Source organism: Camelus bactrianus, chromosome 3 (genome assembly GCF_048773025.1).
Source record: "Camelus bactrianus isolate YW-2024 breed Bactrian camel chromosome 3, ASM4877302v1, whole genome shotgun sequence".
NCBI classification, from domain to species: domain Eukaryota; kingdom Metazoa; phylum Chordata; class Mammalia; order Artiodactyla; family Camelidae; genus Camelus; species Camelus bactrianus.
The window spans coordinates 48,530,193-48,543,850 of record NC_133541.1 but is presented as its reverse complement, the minus strand read 5'-3'; the positions used below and the strand labels follow the sequence as shown (position 1 = coordinate 48,543,850).

The 13,658-nt window shown below is 32.7% G+C and overlaps 1 protein-coding gene across 6 annotated transcripts in view; it reads right to left on the bottom strand.

The window, feature by feature from the left end:
* The window catches only part of BDP1 (BDP1 general transcription factor IIIB subunit), a 67,719-nt gene that overhangs the window by 19,882 nt on the left and 34,179 nt on the right, over window positions 1–13,658 (bottom strand). For all 6 annotated transcript variants that reach the window (XR_012504744.1, XR_012504743.1, XM_074359393.1 and 3 more), the window contains 7 exons: window positions 13,260–13,438; window positions 12,336–12,543; window positions 11,239–11,378; window positions 8,000–8,201; window positions 7,275–7,465; window positions 6,063–6,450; window positions 2,996–3,118 (listed from right to left, as the gene is read on the bottom strand). Coding sequence is in view for 4 of the 6 variants with exons in the window: in XM_074359393.1 (XP_074215494.1) it covers window positions 2,996–3,118; window positions 6,063–6,450; window positions 7,275–7,465; window positions 8,000–8,201; window positions 11,239–11,378; window positions 12,336–12,543; window positions 13,260–13,438 (1,431 nt within the window). In the remaining 2 variants the exon portion in view is untranslated. The remainder of the gene's footprint in view (window positions 1–2,995; window positions 3,119–6,062; window positions 6,451–7,274; window positions 7,466–7,999; window positions 8,202–11,238; window positions 11,379–12,335; window positions 12,544–13,259; window positions 13,439–13,658) is intronic.

Sequence of the window (13,658 nt, the reverse complement as noted above, 5' to 3'; positions counted from 1 at the left end):
TCATATCAACACAATAAAAAACAAATATCACACAATCATCTCAAGAGATACAGAAAAAGCATACAACAAATTCCAATACCCTTTCATGATGAAAACACTCAAACAAACTAAGAATAGAATGGAACTTCTTCAGTTTGAAAAAAGGTGTCTATGAAAAAACCACATTAAACTTAATGGTGAAAGACTGGATGCTTTCTGCTATTTTTATTCAACATTGTGCTGAAAAGTTCTAGCCAGGGTAATTAGGTAAGCAAAAGAAATAAAAGACATCCAGACTAAAAGTGTGGTAAACTGAATTGTGTCCTCTAGAAAGATACGTTCAAGTCTTAACCCCTGATACCATGAATGTGGCCTTATTTGGAAATAGGGTCTTCCTAGATGTAATCAAGTTAAGATGAGGTCACAGGGATTAGGGTTAGCCCTAATCCAGTAAGACTTCTTATAAGTGTTCTTATAAGGAGAGAAGAAACACACACACATACAGGGAGAACGTCATGTGGCAATGGAGGCAGAGACTGGAATCGTGCTGCCACAAGCCAAGGAATGACAGACTGCCAGCAAACGCCAGAAGGTAGGAGAAAGGCCTAGGATGATTTCTACCTCAGAGCTACCAGAAGGAACCAGCAGCAAAAGCACTTTCATTTTGGAATTCTAGCCTCTAGGACTATGAGAGAATAACTTTCTGTGGTTTTAAGCTACCCAGTTCATGGTACTTTGTTACAGCAGCCCTGGGGAAGAAAAACAGATGAAAAACTACTCACGTATGCCATGATCTTGTATGTAGAAAAAAATCCTAAGGATTCCACTAAAAACTATTAGAATTAATAATTGAACTCAGCAAAGTAGTAGAATACAAGACCAATATACAAAAACCAGCTGTATTTTTATACACTTGCAATAAACTATCCAAAAACGAAATTAAGGAACAACTCCATTCACAATAGCATCAAAGATAACAACATGCTTGAAAATGAAGTTAAGAAAGTGCAAAGCTCTAACTCTGAAAACTACAAAACATTGCTGAAAGAAATCAAAGAAGAGCTAAGTAAATGGAAGTATGTTCATGGACTAGAAGACAGCACTGTTAAGATAGCAACACCTGCTCCTCTAACTGATCTACAGATTCAATGCAATCCCAACCAGAATTAAAGCTGATGTCTTCTCTGTAAAAACTGACAAGCTGATTCTAAAATTCATAAGAATTGTAAGGGACCCACGATAGCCAAAACAATCTTGAAAACAGAATAAAGTAGGATGACTTACACTTCCCAATTCCAAAACTTATTACAAAGCAACAGTAATCACCAGAGCCTCACCAGCATAAAGATAGACAAATAAATCGAGAAGAGAGTCCAAACATCTACAGCTAACTAATTTTCAACAAGAATACAAGACCATTCAATAGGGAAAGAATAGTTTTTTCAAAGAAATGGTGCAACAACTGGATAGTCATATGCAAAAGAATTAAGAAGGACTCTAACCTTACACCATACAAAAAAATTTACTCAAAATGGAATAGAGGCAAATGTAAAACAGGAGTAAATCATCAGGACCTTAGCTTTGGGAAAGAATTCTTAGATATGACAACAAAAGCATGAGCAACAAAAGGAAAAAATAAATGAAGTCCAATTTACCTACTTTGTGCTCTAAATGAAATCAAGAAAGTGAAAAGACAACTCACAGAATGAAAGAAAATATCTGAAGATCATATACCTGATTCCAAACTTGTATCCAGAATACATAAAAAATTCTTCCAACGTAATAAAAGATAGACAAATAGATCAAAATTTTTTTTAAATGGGCTAAGGCTCTGAAGAGGCTTTTTTCCAAAGGTGATATAAAAACGGCCAATAAAAGCACAAGAAAAGATGCTCAACATCACTATTCATTAGTAATGCAAATTAAAACCATAGTAAGGTACCATAGTGAGCCATACATACTAGGATGGCTAGATCCAAGAAGTCAAATAACACATGTTGGTAAGGATGTGAAGAAATTAGAACCCTCATACACTGCTGGTGGGAATATAAAATGGTGCAGCAGCTTTGGAAAACAGTTTGCTAGTTCCTCATATGATTAAACATAGTGTTACCATATGACACAGCAATTCACTCCTAGGAATGTACCCAAGAGAAATGAAAACATATGTCCATAAAGAAACTTGTACACGAATATTTACAGCAGTATTATTTATAACGGCCAAAAGATGGAAACAACCTAAATGTCCATGAAAAGATCAATGAACAAAATGTAGTACATGGCATATTATTTGACTTGACCACAAAAAGGAATGATATACTGACACATGTTACCACATGAATGAACCTTGAAAACACTAGACTAAGTGAAAGAAACCAGACATAAAAGACCATACTGCACATAAATGTCCAGCTGAGACAAATCTATAGAGATAGAAAGTTGATCACTGGTTGTCTAGACCTGAGAAAGTTGGAAGGAACTGCAACTACCAATGGGCATAAGATTTCTTTCTGAGGTGATAAAAATGTTCTAGAATTGACTCTGATGTTTGCATATGTCTGTAAAAAATACTAAAAAACACTGAATTATACACTTTAAGTGGTTGAAGTGAATGGTATGTGAACTGTATCTTAATAAAGTTGTTTAAGAAATTGTAAGTCTTCATTTATAAAATCAAAGTAAATACCAACCAAATAAGGAAGAGTCCCAAACAAAATGCAACTAAATATATTTTAAGTAATTTATATTTAGTATATATTTAGTGCATCAGAATTTTAACATAAGTCTATGAGGATATTAACAGCTATCCTGACACGCAAAACAAATCTATGCTTTTCAAGTCAAATATAAAATCTATGGGTTGTTCACTAATTTCTACTATTCATACTTACAGCTTCTAGAAATCTATCATACTAGCTATGAACTGCTTGTAAACCTAAAGCTTTCAAAATAAACTTTTAGTCTTTTGAACGTAAACAAAAAATTGAAGACAAAACATATTAAAATGGATGCTTACAACTGATAATGCATTCACATTTTCTTCTTGTTTCATTTCCTGAGTAGTCACATCTGTGTTTGAAAGCTGATGTTCAACAACAGCTATGCATGCTACATCTGGGACATTCACGGTTATTTCAAGCTGTCAAAACAAAAAGTTTCATTATTTCACTTTGGCATAATACCAGAGCAAAACAAAAACCAATCATAAACTGAAATATTAAACTGAAGAAATAATTCATATTCATACACAATTAAAAGATAATCTCCTCGATTATAAACAAGGCAGTGTGGCTCCTATTCCCTTCCTAACAGAGACAACTAAGTATAAAAGACTGTGATTCAGTAGTAGCTGAGTAAAGTTTGAAAATCCACCTTTGAGACATTTATTATAGTAACACCTCTGTGCTCTGTGCCTATTTTGTCTCTTTTGGGGGAGAGGGGGCATGTAATTAGGTTTTATTTATTTACTTATTTTGACGGAGGTACTGGGGATTGAACCCAGGACCTTGTACATGCTAAGCACGCATTCTACCGCTGAGTTATACCCTCCTGCTCTGTGTCTGTTTTCTCAGATGCAATTAGAGAAAAAGCTCTGCTAATATCCTATAGGCCTGGGATGAATTTAAACATTTAAATGATTTAAAAAGACAAAATATTTTCTGAAAAGCTGGGATTAGGTGGATAATGGGAATATTCTAGGTAATTGAAAGGTGGTTCTGTAAGTACTACACAGCTTCAAAGCTTTAATTTTTTTAAACTTGTATCGAGATTTAATTTACATCCCATACAATTCACCCATTAAAATTGTATAACTCAATGTTTTTTGGAATAAGCACAGATATGCACAACCATCCCCACAGTTACTTTTATAACATTTTCATCACTTCAGAAAAGAAACCCCATACCCACTTCTTTAATCCCTCAACTCCAAATTCCTAAGCAACCACTAATGCACTTTCTGCCTCTATAGATTTTCCTATTTTAGACATTTCATATGAATGGAATCACATACTAGTGATTTTTTGGTTTCTTTCACTTAGCATAATGTTTTCAAGGTTTCAAGGTTCATGGTGAAGTATATATCAATATTTTAGACCCCTGGATGATTTAACAATATGCCATTGCATTTCAATGCTTTTTAAACGAACATTTCCTAACACATAAACAAATTTCCCTGCCTTAGTAAATTGGCTATTAGGAATATAATTTAACCTTTCCTTGCTCAATTATTATGATCAATGCTATTTAAGAAGGCATTTGGTATTAATTCAGGGATACATCCTGGAACCTGATTTTCAGAACTTAATTTCTGACATTTGTTTTTCCTAGCAGTCTGCCTTTTATCCAAAGAAATTTGTAAAATACAAAATACATAACTAAATGAATTTTCATGTGGTAGTAATCAGCTGTCCTTGAACAAAACTAACTGTCCTTTTACATTCTTTTGGTTTCAACTAAAATTTAAATTCACTATCTTCACTTTAAATTTTAATTATAAGAAACAACCTCATTTTGTGTCACTATAAGTTAGCTTCAACCATTCCAACTTAACTGTATAACATCCAGTATATTATTAACAATAAATAAATATAGGTTTGGAATTCCATTCATAAATGTGAACTTACAGACTCTACAATCCATTAATTTTGGGTTAACTTAACATTACTTGAAATGTTTCATATTTCTTACTTCTTTCTGATTCTGTTTCAAATGATTCAGACAGATACTATCATGAATACAAAACAGATGCAGATGTAACTCTATCAGCCAATTAAGTTACTGAAAATGGAGGCAGAACAGAGAACTTTGAAGTTACAAAACTAGAAAACTAGACCAAGAGGCAAAAGAGTAAGGAGCTTTCACAATAAAGTAAGTTGAAGTAATATAATACGTTCCTCTACTTCACATCCATTAGGATGGCTCTTATCAAAAAAAAAAACAGAAAACAGAAAAAACAAGTGTTGGTGAGGTTGTGGAAAAATCAGAATCCTTGTACACTATTGATGAGAATGTAAAATGATGCAGCTGCTATGGAAAACAGCATGGTAGTTGCTCAAAAAATAAAACAATTGATTTACAATTTACCATATGACCCAGCAATACCACTTCTACAACTGACAGACAGCAGGGATTAGAAGAGATATTTGTATATCCATGTTCATAGCAGCATTCTTTCTTATAGCCAAAAGGGAGAAGCAATTCAACTGTCCAATGACAGATGAATAAATAAAATGTGGTACTATATATACAGAATGGAATACTATTTGGCCTTTAAAATGAACATCCTGACATATGCTACAATATATATGAACTTTGAAAACATTATGCTAAGTGAAACAAGCCAGTTACAAAAATGACAAATACTGTATGATTCCACTTACATGAGGTACCTAGAGTAAGTGGCTGCCACAGGCTAGAGAGGAGGGAATAATGTGGAATTATTATTTAACAGATACAGAGTTTTAGTTTCTAAGATGGAAAAAGTTCTATAGATAGATGCACTTAATGCCACTGAACTGCATGCTTAAAAATAGCTAAGATGGTAAATTTTATGTTATATATATTTTACCACAATTAAAAAAAAAAAGATCCAGCCTCAGCTGTAAAGGACATTTGTATCATAATTCATTTGTATCACTTAAAATGATGTCATAATTTTAAAGTAATAAATTAAAAAAAAAGAAATATGTTCCTTTACCTTATCTACGAACCAGAGCTCACTCAGCCTGAGCCTATCACAAAGACTATTAATAGAAAACATCTGCCAAGTTGTGTGTGTGTGTGTGTGTTTTTTTTTAAATTAACCAGAAAGTAGACTAAGCAGCCTCCAGATACAAGTGAAATCAGATTTCTATCAGTATTGTTATGAACACCTTGTGCTGGGCCCTGGTCTGTAGGAGCTGAGTAAACACAAGAGATAACACAAGCCTACTTCTACTGATTCCTTAGGCTATCCATCAAGCCTCAATCAAATCACTTTAATAATATTCAAATCCTAATAATCACTAAGAGAAGAAATAACAATCCCCTAAAAGAAAAGAACAAATACGATAAAAGTTCTAAGGATTCAAAACTCACACTACCTCTTCCATGGTTTCCTCAATTTGAGCAGAAACAGGTTCAGGAGATCTGAGACCAACAGGAACAAACACTGGAGCTTTGTTTAATTCTTCTGGAGCAAGATGATAGCTTTCTTCTTCATAGTCAGACTCAAAGTCTTCAGTATCATCTTCGTCTTCTTCCTGGGAAGCCCGAAGAGTCACCAGCACAGCCTTGGAAGCTCTAGGTTCCTTCTTAGAGGTCTTACTCCAAATTCGTTTTGACCCACGCCCTTTGGGGACATTTGATTTCATTTTTCGACGCACTCTCCTTTCACTACGATCTATCTCACATTCAGAGGCAGAAGAGAGAGCTGTTCTTCGATTCGGAGCAATTTTAGAGTAATTTGATTCTTTGAACTGCTGTGGACAGCTGGATGTTTAATCAAAATAATAATATAATCATTACATGCACAAGGATAATTTTAATGAAAACCCAACTTTTAGAGTGAGATCCCAATTCAAACCATTAATATAAAATGCCCACCACCCATAATGTCAAAAACTTATGCTGTGAAAAGAAGAAAGGAATTTACTGTTAATACTATTGTTTTTCATTCAGAGGTCTTAGTTACCTACTTACAAATTTTTCTAAGTTTTCAACTCTGGGTCATTTTTTCCCTTGCTATTTAAATGGCTATGAAATATGAGACTGGAAATTATTAGAAGAAAAAGCGATAAAGAACACTGGACCAGTGAGTTCAGAATATGAGATCAAAAAGTGATAGCAGTTTATCCTATTGGGTAAACCAATCAGGTTAAAAGAAAAAAGAAGTGGAAAATCTATTAGAACAATGTTTTTTAGCACTTAGGCTCCCTTCCACTTTCCCTGAAAACTGTTTAGTAAAAGAGTACCCTTCACCTGTGTTTGCAACTCCATTCGAAATAGTGCCCTAGTTACTTAGGCAATACATACTATTTTTTGGTCAGACTTCTGTTCATGTCTAATATACTCAACACCCAGAAATTTAAAACATAGGAAAGAAAAATCTTCCTGAGAAGATCAGGGAAAAATGTAAATTTTAGTAAATAAAAATCAAAAATCTGGGAAAGAAACAGATGTGTCAATTTAAAAAAATCTACACTTCTGTTAACAAACCAGCTTTTTACTCCATCAATAAGTTAGAGTAGGACTTCCATAAAGAACAAGTTACTTTTATTTCCTATTCTTAAAGTATTTGGTAAGTAAAACTTTACCTTGTTGGTTTACTGAAACACTGCTCTTCAACAACTGAACACACAGAATTATCCCCTACAGTTTTTTTTGCAACACTTCCTGATGGTCCAACTTCTGATTGAGCATCTTTTTTTGCCAAACCAGTCTCCTTGGAACCTACACAATCTTTTCTTGCTGAAACCTCCAGAGATGTCAGAAATTCAGCCTTTTCCTTAAATTTAAGAAGAAACAGCTAATATTACCATGGAAACAATCTGTACGGTAATTTGGTTTGGTAGCTTGGCCTAAAGCTCTGAGCTTACATACATATACACAACTGACTGGTTTCTAAATTTTTATAATATTGGGAAGTCAATCAATTTTCATGAAAGTAGTTATTGTACAAATGGCAAAACTGTATTTTTTTAATGTTCTCCTTTATGATACTGATAAACAGAGCGCACTGACAGAAATTACTTTTTGTCAGGGGTAAGGGTGTAGCTCAGTGGTAGAGTGCATGCAAAGCATATGCAAGGTCCTGGGTTTAAGCTCCAGTACCTCTATTATTTTTTTAATTTCTTAAAAAATTAATTGAATTAAAAAATTTTTTTAAGTTGGGGGGTGGGTATAGCTCAGTGGTAGAGCTCATGCTCAGCATGCATGAGGTCCTGGGTTCAATCCACAGTACCTCCATTAAAAAACAAACAAAAAGCCAAACAAATCCCCTCTTCCAAAAAAAGAAGAAATTACTTTTTTTCTAACTTACTTTTTGAAGGAGATGGGTGTCAGATTCTCTATGCTGCAGCGAATTATCTTCTGGCTTTCTTGCCTCAATCTGATCTTCTCTGTCTTTTTCTATGCCTGGTTCCTCTTTCTTACCATGTGCTCTTCCCAAATTTGGCTTAGCCTTTTGGAATTGCCTTCTTATCATTTGTGGTGGACTAGGAACACATGTTTTATGTTCATGTCTAGAATGAAATACAAATCATGTTGAAGAACCAAAATCAGAATTCCTGTTGATATAACTTGTTAAACAATTCTGGGCACAAACCAATTCTATGTTCAAAGGACTATATATAGATAGGTAATAAAACTAAGCATATAAAATGAAACCACTCATGCTGATACGAAAGAAAGAACATAAAAGCGTTTATAACTTCCCTTTTCCATATAGCCTGGGGAATAGTTTCACAATAATATTAATCTTTTTTCTTTCATTCATTGATTTTGATGTGTGGTTTGCTACTTTGAGCACTTTTTAGATAAATAACTAGATACAAAACAAAAATGCAGTTGAAGATAGACCTCATAATGGCACTTTAAACAAATGCCTTCAACTGGGCTCTGAAGCATGAACAAATATACAATGGTCACAACAACCTTGGTCCTTCTGGTTCAAGAGCAGGCTTGAAAGCGAGAGTCTATTCTCCCACCACATGCCTGTCAGCTCATAGAAAAGGGTATACCGACAGCCCGTGTCATAAAGATCTCAACATAACCCATTTGTATCTGCAAAATCAGAGAAAAACAAGGTTTTAACATTCAATACAGTAGCCATAGCTCCCAAGGCAACTCAAGCAGCTGTCTCAAGGTTTTCTGGGAAATACTGAGTAACTGGCAAGGATCTGAATTAGGAAGTTTAAAACTAATATAAATCTAGATATTTATATATAACTGAGTATGTAAGTATCTATCATGAGTTCTCTGAAAGATTTGTGTTAAAGACTAATCGTAAGTAATTTTTCTAATAAATTACCTAGAAGAGAATGTAATTAGTTACATTTCCAAATGTTTCAACCCGACTAAGTTCTTCCAGAGTGAAGCATCAAGGAAGTTCACAGGAAGTTAAAACAAGGTGATGATGCTGGTTAATACATTCCAGTGTAGGCTAATGTACTTGGGAAAACAAGTTATATTTAACTTAAATATAAGCTACTTACAAACAAGTGTGATTCTACAAAGGTACTTAAGAATAAAATATACTGGGTGGTAGAGTGCATGCTTAGCATGCACAAGCTCCTGGGTTCAATTCCCAGTACCCTCATTAAATAAATAAAATTTTAAAAAAAAGCAGGGACCCCCTCCCAAAAAATAAAAAATTAAAAAAATGGAAAAGAATACTATATTAAAATAAAGAATAAAATAATAATACATATATATATATATATATAAGCTCAATGTACTACTGAGGTTTCCATATAGGAAATCTTGAAAGTTAAATCTTGCTTGTTAAAAAATAAAATTGCTTGGAACAACTGTAAGAATTTGCTAGTCTGAAAGTCGTAAAATCCTGAAAATTTCAGTTTAAAAGCTAAATTGCCAATGTTACTTTGAGCAAGCTATTTACATCTCCTAGATCTATTCAGACAATTATAAATGAGGGCCTTAGAAAGGCTGACCTCAAAGGTCATCAGTCTTAAAGGCTCGTTTAGAGTAAAAATCAAAATCCTTACAATGGTGCTACATAATCTGCACTTCTGCCTACTCAGCCTTTTCTTTTCATGTATCAACACTTTTCCTCTTTCTGTTTCACACTGGTCCCCTCTGCTGTTCCTCAAACATGCCAGACATGCTTTTGCCTTAAGTACTTTTCAGCTGCTGTTCCCTCTTCCCCTAGACATCCCTTGACTTGCTCCTTCACTTCTTTTAGGTATTCTCTCCAATGAGACCCTTTCAAGGAAGCATTCTCTGATCTCTCTGCTAATTAAAATTAAATTTAAAGACTGATCTTTGTCTTAAAATAAAAACAATATGAAAAGACTTTTCAAGACTCCTATACACACACAAAGGGAAACAAAAGAAACAACAGAAGTTCATGCTAAAATAATAAACTTCATAAATAAACGCACTGTTTAAAGTTATGCAAAATCAATAGCACCACTTGTTCAGATAGATGACATAATGCCCAAATTCTATTCACAGAGGATGAAAAGAGGATACAATTAACATCTCTTTTGCATTTCTCCACAACCAAATTAATTCTATGTAATTAAAGGAAGGTGGAATATTCAAAGTCAACTTGTAAATGCTAAAGACATTCTAGAGGAAAATCAATAAATACTTCACTGAAACATGTCCTAGTTACAAAGACAGTGTAGTAAATTAAAATTAGATGGACCACAGACTATATCTAGAAAGGGAAAGATTTTTAAAATTTTCCTTACACACTAAAAAGAAGAAACTAACACATTCTAATTTAGTATCAGTAATAATAAAGCAGATTGTAAGCTTAATAAATAAAAGTTGTGCTAAAATATCTTCAATCTTCCAGCGTCCCATTTAAAAGATACTATACTTACAATTTAGTGTGGGACACAACTCTAAATACAGCACATAGGAAGTACTTTACACCACTTCCCATTTATGAATTTTATCAATAGGTTATACATTTCTAAAGATACAAAGAACTTAAGAAGCTCTACTATACTAGTTTTAAAAGAATAATGAGGATGCTTGCCAAACTTCTCAGAGAAATTATAAATTAAGAGAACATCAGTCAAAAAATTATAACAATAATAATAATGACACAAATGAAATAATTATTATTTTGATTTCTTGAGTACCTGTAAGCACATTTGACTGCCCTTTATGATTGGATTACCGTATTCTGTTGATTCTTATTTTGTAGTTGGCTTTATTCCTTTGATAACTATGTAAGCTTAAAAAGCTAAAGATCTAATCAGTTCTTAGAAACAATAGTTAGTACATATATGTAAACTAAAAAAAAGTGCAGTATACTGTATATATGAATTTACATGCAATATAATCTGTATGTGCAGTCGAACTGTAATAATTCTACCTAATAAAACTGGAAAAGGAGGGAAAAAAAGAGAATATCAGTCATGCAATTATTACAGTATAAGAAACAGATTTAAAATATTCCACATTCATATTTTATCCTTTCATAAAACTTATTAAATGTGAAATTATATAAAATAAATTATTCAAATATCCAAACTTTATCTTTGAAAAGTTTTATACTTTTCTGATTAAAAGGAAACTCACCTCATCTTTTCATCTAAAACTTTTATTCTGTCGACAGGAAGGTTTTCTAAAGGAACCACGTGACTCTGGTTTTCATACATTCTGCCTTCTGAAACTTCGGAGGATAAAATTTCAATTTCAGTTGCAATTTGAGAATTTGGCTGAAATGACAAACCTATATTAGTCTTTTTGTTTTGTTTTGTTTTGTTTTTTACAATGGAACATACCTCCTAAAATATATCAATCATTAAGAAAGGTATTTAGTTTTTTTAAAATGAAGTCTCAAATTTGAGTATGTAATGTTCATGTTTTGCTGCCCAAAACAAAATTGCCTAATTCAGAGAGAAAGTTTCAAAGATTATTGCAGTAATATGTTTTTATAATGATTTAAAAACTATAACAGCTATCTGTTGTGAATCCCCTCAAAAAAGTTCAATGCGTGTTTTTTTTAAAAAGAATATTTGGGAGGAGGATTTCAAATAAAGATTATAATCATTTTAATTTAAATATAGACTTTCCCTTGGTAAAGAAAGAGAGAAAAATAAGAGCTGTTAAAACAGGCATTAAACTACTTAGATTTGCTTCTAATATCAAAAGATTCATCAATAAGAGATTGGTTAAACTGTCATTCAGAACAGCAGAATGTTATGTAGCAGTTAGAAATGATGTAACTCCAAAAATATTTCTTTACGTGGAAAGCCACTTAATATAATAAGTTAAAAACAGTTAAATCATAAAGTAGTATGTATACAATGATTTTATTATTTAAATTTACACAGGTACACACACATACATGCATGGAGATGCATCCAGTAGGATATGTCAAAAATTTCTCAGTAGTTATCTCAGAGTGATGAGACTTGGGGTAGTTGTTATATTATTTTGTATTGACTGAACATTTTCACAATGAATAGTCAGTTCATTAGTTAGGGGGAGAAAAAAAGTCTATCTTCATTAAAAAGAAAAAATCCACAATGGTAAATCTGAAACAAAACTGGACATGTTATGTACTCATTGAGTAAATATTAGATGCCTATATTCTAAGTCAAGTCTGAGCTACCATTTGATATTTTAATTTGCATTTAAAGGCTTGATTTAATTACACAGCAATAACTCACCAGAGTTAGAAATTTCTTTTTAGTTTCATCTTTTTGTAATGTTCTTTCTTCTTTAATTGTGTCTTTGGCTTCACATTTTTCTATTATTTGCTTCTGTCCAACCTTTCTTAAGTTTGGTCTTGGTCTCTGAAGTCGGCCCCTTACTGGTCGAGCAGTTTGGATAACACTTTCCTTCATTTCTTGTTGGAAAGTGTTTTTATTCTGAGTCCTAGAAAAGGGGACAGGAAGAAAGAGAGAAAGCTTGACTGTAAAAAAATGAAAACTACTGTAAAAATATAAAATTTGAATCTAATAAACTCTATGTAAAAATATTTTGCACATTAAAGGAAAATTAAGTTACTTTCTGATTATAAGTCTATCTTACATTAAAAAAGTTATTTCCATTCTCAAAAGGTAATGAACTTATATGAGGCACCTACATGTTCAAATTCATAGCAAGAGAAAGCACAATGGTGGCTGCCAGGGAGTGGAGGAAGAGGAGAATGGGAAATTATTGTTTAATGAATACAGAGTTTCAGTTTGGGAAGATAAAAATGTTCTAGAGATGGTTGGTGGATTGTGCACAACAATGTGTATGTACTTAATGCCATGGGACTGTACACTTAAAAATGGTTTAAATAGTAAATTTTATGTTTTACATATCTTACTATAATTTTTAAAAGTTAATGAATACATACCTTACATACACATATGCTTAAATATATTGCTCTGTATAAGATCTTAAGCAGTTAACATTGGACATAAGCAGGCAAGTATTAAAATCAATCTGATTTTCTATTTTAGGCAGTCTGCCATAGGAATAAAAGTAAACCAAGTATTCTTGATACTCACTTTTAAAATATCTTAACACATTTTTTTCAAAAATGAAGAAATATTTGAAAGAATTTCCTTATTTAAGATTTTTAAAAAACTACCACTGTTTACCCCATGGAGACAACTAATTTCTTTTCCTGGGCGTGTGTAGACTGAGATTCCTCTTTATGTTCACAAGAACTTGAAGGTGAAAAGTCCTTTTCGGTCTGTAGACATGGTAATACCACAGCTTCCTCCTGCCTGCAAACTGATTTGTCACTTTCTCTTGATGTCATTAGGGAAGCCACATCCTAGAAGGTAGATAAAAAAAAAATTCATCGAGTTATTAAAAGTATAAGGGAATAGGAACTTTAATAAATTGTAGAAGAATAAATATAGTCTTTGTAGAGACAACAGGGTAGTATCTATCAAAAATTTTAATTCCCAGCAATTCTACTTCTAGAAATATATCATAAAAACACTCAAATAAATATCTAGAAAATTATATATAAGGATATTTATTATAGCAAT